Source organism: Dipodomys ordii, unplaced genomic scaffold, assembly GCF_000151885.1.
Source record: "Dipodomys ordii isolate 6190 unplaced genomic scaffold, Dord_2.0 Scaffold29, whole genome shotgun sequence".
Classification (NCBI taxonomy): domain Eukaryota; kingdom Metazoa; phylum Chordata; class Mammalia; order Rodentia; family Heteromyidae; genus Dipodomys; species Dipodomys ordii.
Window position 1 is genome coordinate 3,069,949 of NW_012267245.1, and position 2,431 is coordinate 3,072,379.

Sequence of the window (2,431 nt, forward strand, 5' to 3'; positions counted from 1 at the left end):
CCCATGTTCCCTCCTGGCCCCTGGCTGGCCTCAATTTTCCAAGATGAGGGGCCAGGTGGCCGAGAAACTGGCCTCGAGGTGTAGTTTGGCTCCAGCTTTGTTTTATTTGCTGGGGTCTTGTTTGTGCCCTTCCTGGGGCTTGACCTCAAGGCCTGGGTCCTGTCCGTTAGGTGTTTTGGGGGAGCAGGGGGTTGTTTAAGGCTGATGCTCCACTTCCAGCTTTTTGCTAGTTGGTGGGACTAGCCTGGGCTTGACGGCCAGGGCTGGCTTCGAACCTTGATCTTCTGATCTCAGCCTCCTAAGTAGAATGACAGGGGAGAGCCACTAGCTCCTACCCCTGCTCAGTATCTTACGCTTCAGGCAGACTTGTAGAGAACAAGTGTCATCCAGATCAGGTAGGGAATCACTTCTGGGCTGCAGCTTCCTGGCTTTGCTCTGAATGTGAACTGGGACACTAAGGAAACATGGGAGGCGAAAAGAAGACTTTGGTAAGAGCTGGCCTGATCTGGTTGTGTAGCCCTTTTCAGGGCTCTTTCCTGAGCTAGCTAATACAGATGTACAGGAACTATATCTGGGCTCTTTTGCTAATCCTGTTAAATATCTAACTGCAGGGAGTTCTCCAGTGGTTTCTTTGCTGAGCATACTAATCTTAGAAAGCTGAGAGAGAGGAGAGAGAGAGAGGGAGGGGGGAGAGGGAAAAGGAGAGAGGATCACCCTGGTTAAAATTGAATTATGTCCATATCCAAGAAAGAAAGACAATTTAGATATATACTTCTCCAATCTAACAGTAAGTCTAGCCTGACTCTTAAATGAATATGTATATTGATTCTGAGCCCCTCTTCTATCTTTAAATATGTTTGGTGCAAAGTTGCCTCCTTCCACCTCGTTTCTTTTTCATTAATTTGACTTTCACTTATGGCTGCTCTGTTCATAGGAACTGCTGGGCATCAGAGCTAACGATGAGGAAGATGCTCCCTTTGCCCTGCAGCTAATTGCAGCCCAGTCCAAAAATAGTTCCAGTAAGGGATGCCGTGACTGAAGGATGTGTTAAGAATGGGGGTGGCTGGGCACCAATGGCTCACACCTGTCATCCTAACTACTCAGGAGGCTGAGGTCTGAGAATCAGGGTTCGGAGGCCCAAGAGGCTCTTCTCTCCAAATAATCAGTCAAAAACTGAAATGGGGCTGTGGCTCAAAGTGTTAGAGTGCTCGCCTTCAGTAAAAAGAGCTCAGAGACAGTGCCAAGGCCCTGAGTTCAAGCCCCACAGCTGACCCAAAAAGAATCGAGGTTGCTGGGCACCTATAATCATAACTACCCAGGAAGCTGTATTCTAAGGGCTCAAGGTTCAAAGCCATCCCAGACAGGAAAGTCTATGAAACTCTGTGATCTCCAAGTAACCACCAAAAAGTCAGAACTTGAGCTGTGGTTCAAATGGTAAAGTGGACAGTTTTATGGGAAAAAGTTAAGGGACTGTGCCTAAGCCCTGAGGTCAGGCTCTAGCATGCGTGCACACAGAAAACGAAGTATGGAGAGGTCTTTTATTTTTTAATTTTTTATTGTGAAAATACCATACAGAGGGGTTACAATTGCATGGGCAAGGTAGTGAATACATTTCTTATCGAGCATTGTTGCCTCCTCCTTTTTTTCCCCATCCCATCCTGAAGAGGTCTTATAGTAGCTTCTGTTTCTCGGATTTGACCTGTGATTATCTAGGTAATCTCCAAAAATCACCTCATTAACACACACAGATATGGCTGTATTTTGTGTATGAGATTTTTTTTTCTACCTTAATAGTACTGGAATTGGGCCTATTTCAGGAGTCAAAGACAAAAAGGCCAAATAGTTTAACACAAGACAGACATTCTTACTCCTCTAGTTACTTAGATACCTCAAGGATCAAAGGAGCTGGGAAGAAGCTGCAAGTAAAATGTGCTGAGACTTGAGGGAAATTTATCTTTATCAGAAAAGCACAGTCACAAATCAGCAACATAAGCTTCCACCTTAGAAACTAGAAAGATCAAATGGAAATAAGGCAGACTGAGAAAGATAAAACACCTCATGCTTTCTCTCATAGGAGTCTTAACCTTTAAAAAAAAGAAAGGACCAATGGGAGGGACTAACAGAAGGGAGGAGGGCAAAGGGGAGAATGGGTAAATAAGGTAGTAGTTTAGTTGCATGTATGAAAACAACCATAAAACCCCATTTTTTAAAAAAAAACAGAGAAGGATAAGGGAAAAAAAAATAGAGGGAATGGCCAGGCACCAGTAGCTCATGCTTGTAATTCTAGCTACTCAAGAGGCTAAGATTTGCCGGGCGCTGGTGGCTCACGCCTGTAATCCTAGCTACTCAGGAAGCTGAGGATCTCGGTTCAAAGCCAGCCCGGGCAGGAAAGACCGTGAGACTCCTATCTCCAATAAACCACCAGAAAACT

The 2,431-nt window shown here is 45.0% G+C and overlaps 1 protein-coding gene across 1 annotated transcript in view; it reads left to right on the top strand.

Annotated features, from left to right (window-relative positions):
- Window positions 1–464: 464 nt before the first annotated feature.
- The window catches only part of Znf346 (zinc finger protein 346), a 16,584-nt gene continuing 14,617 nt past the window's right edge, over window positions 465–2,431 (top strand). The window contains exons 1-2 of the mRNA XM_013015986.1: window positions 465–488; window positions 935–1,019. Coding sequence (XP_012871440.1) covers window positions 465–488; window positions 935–1,019 — 109 coding nt within the window. The remainder of the gene's footprint in view (window positions 489–934; window positions 1,020–2,431) is intronic.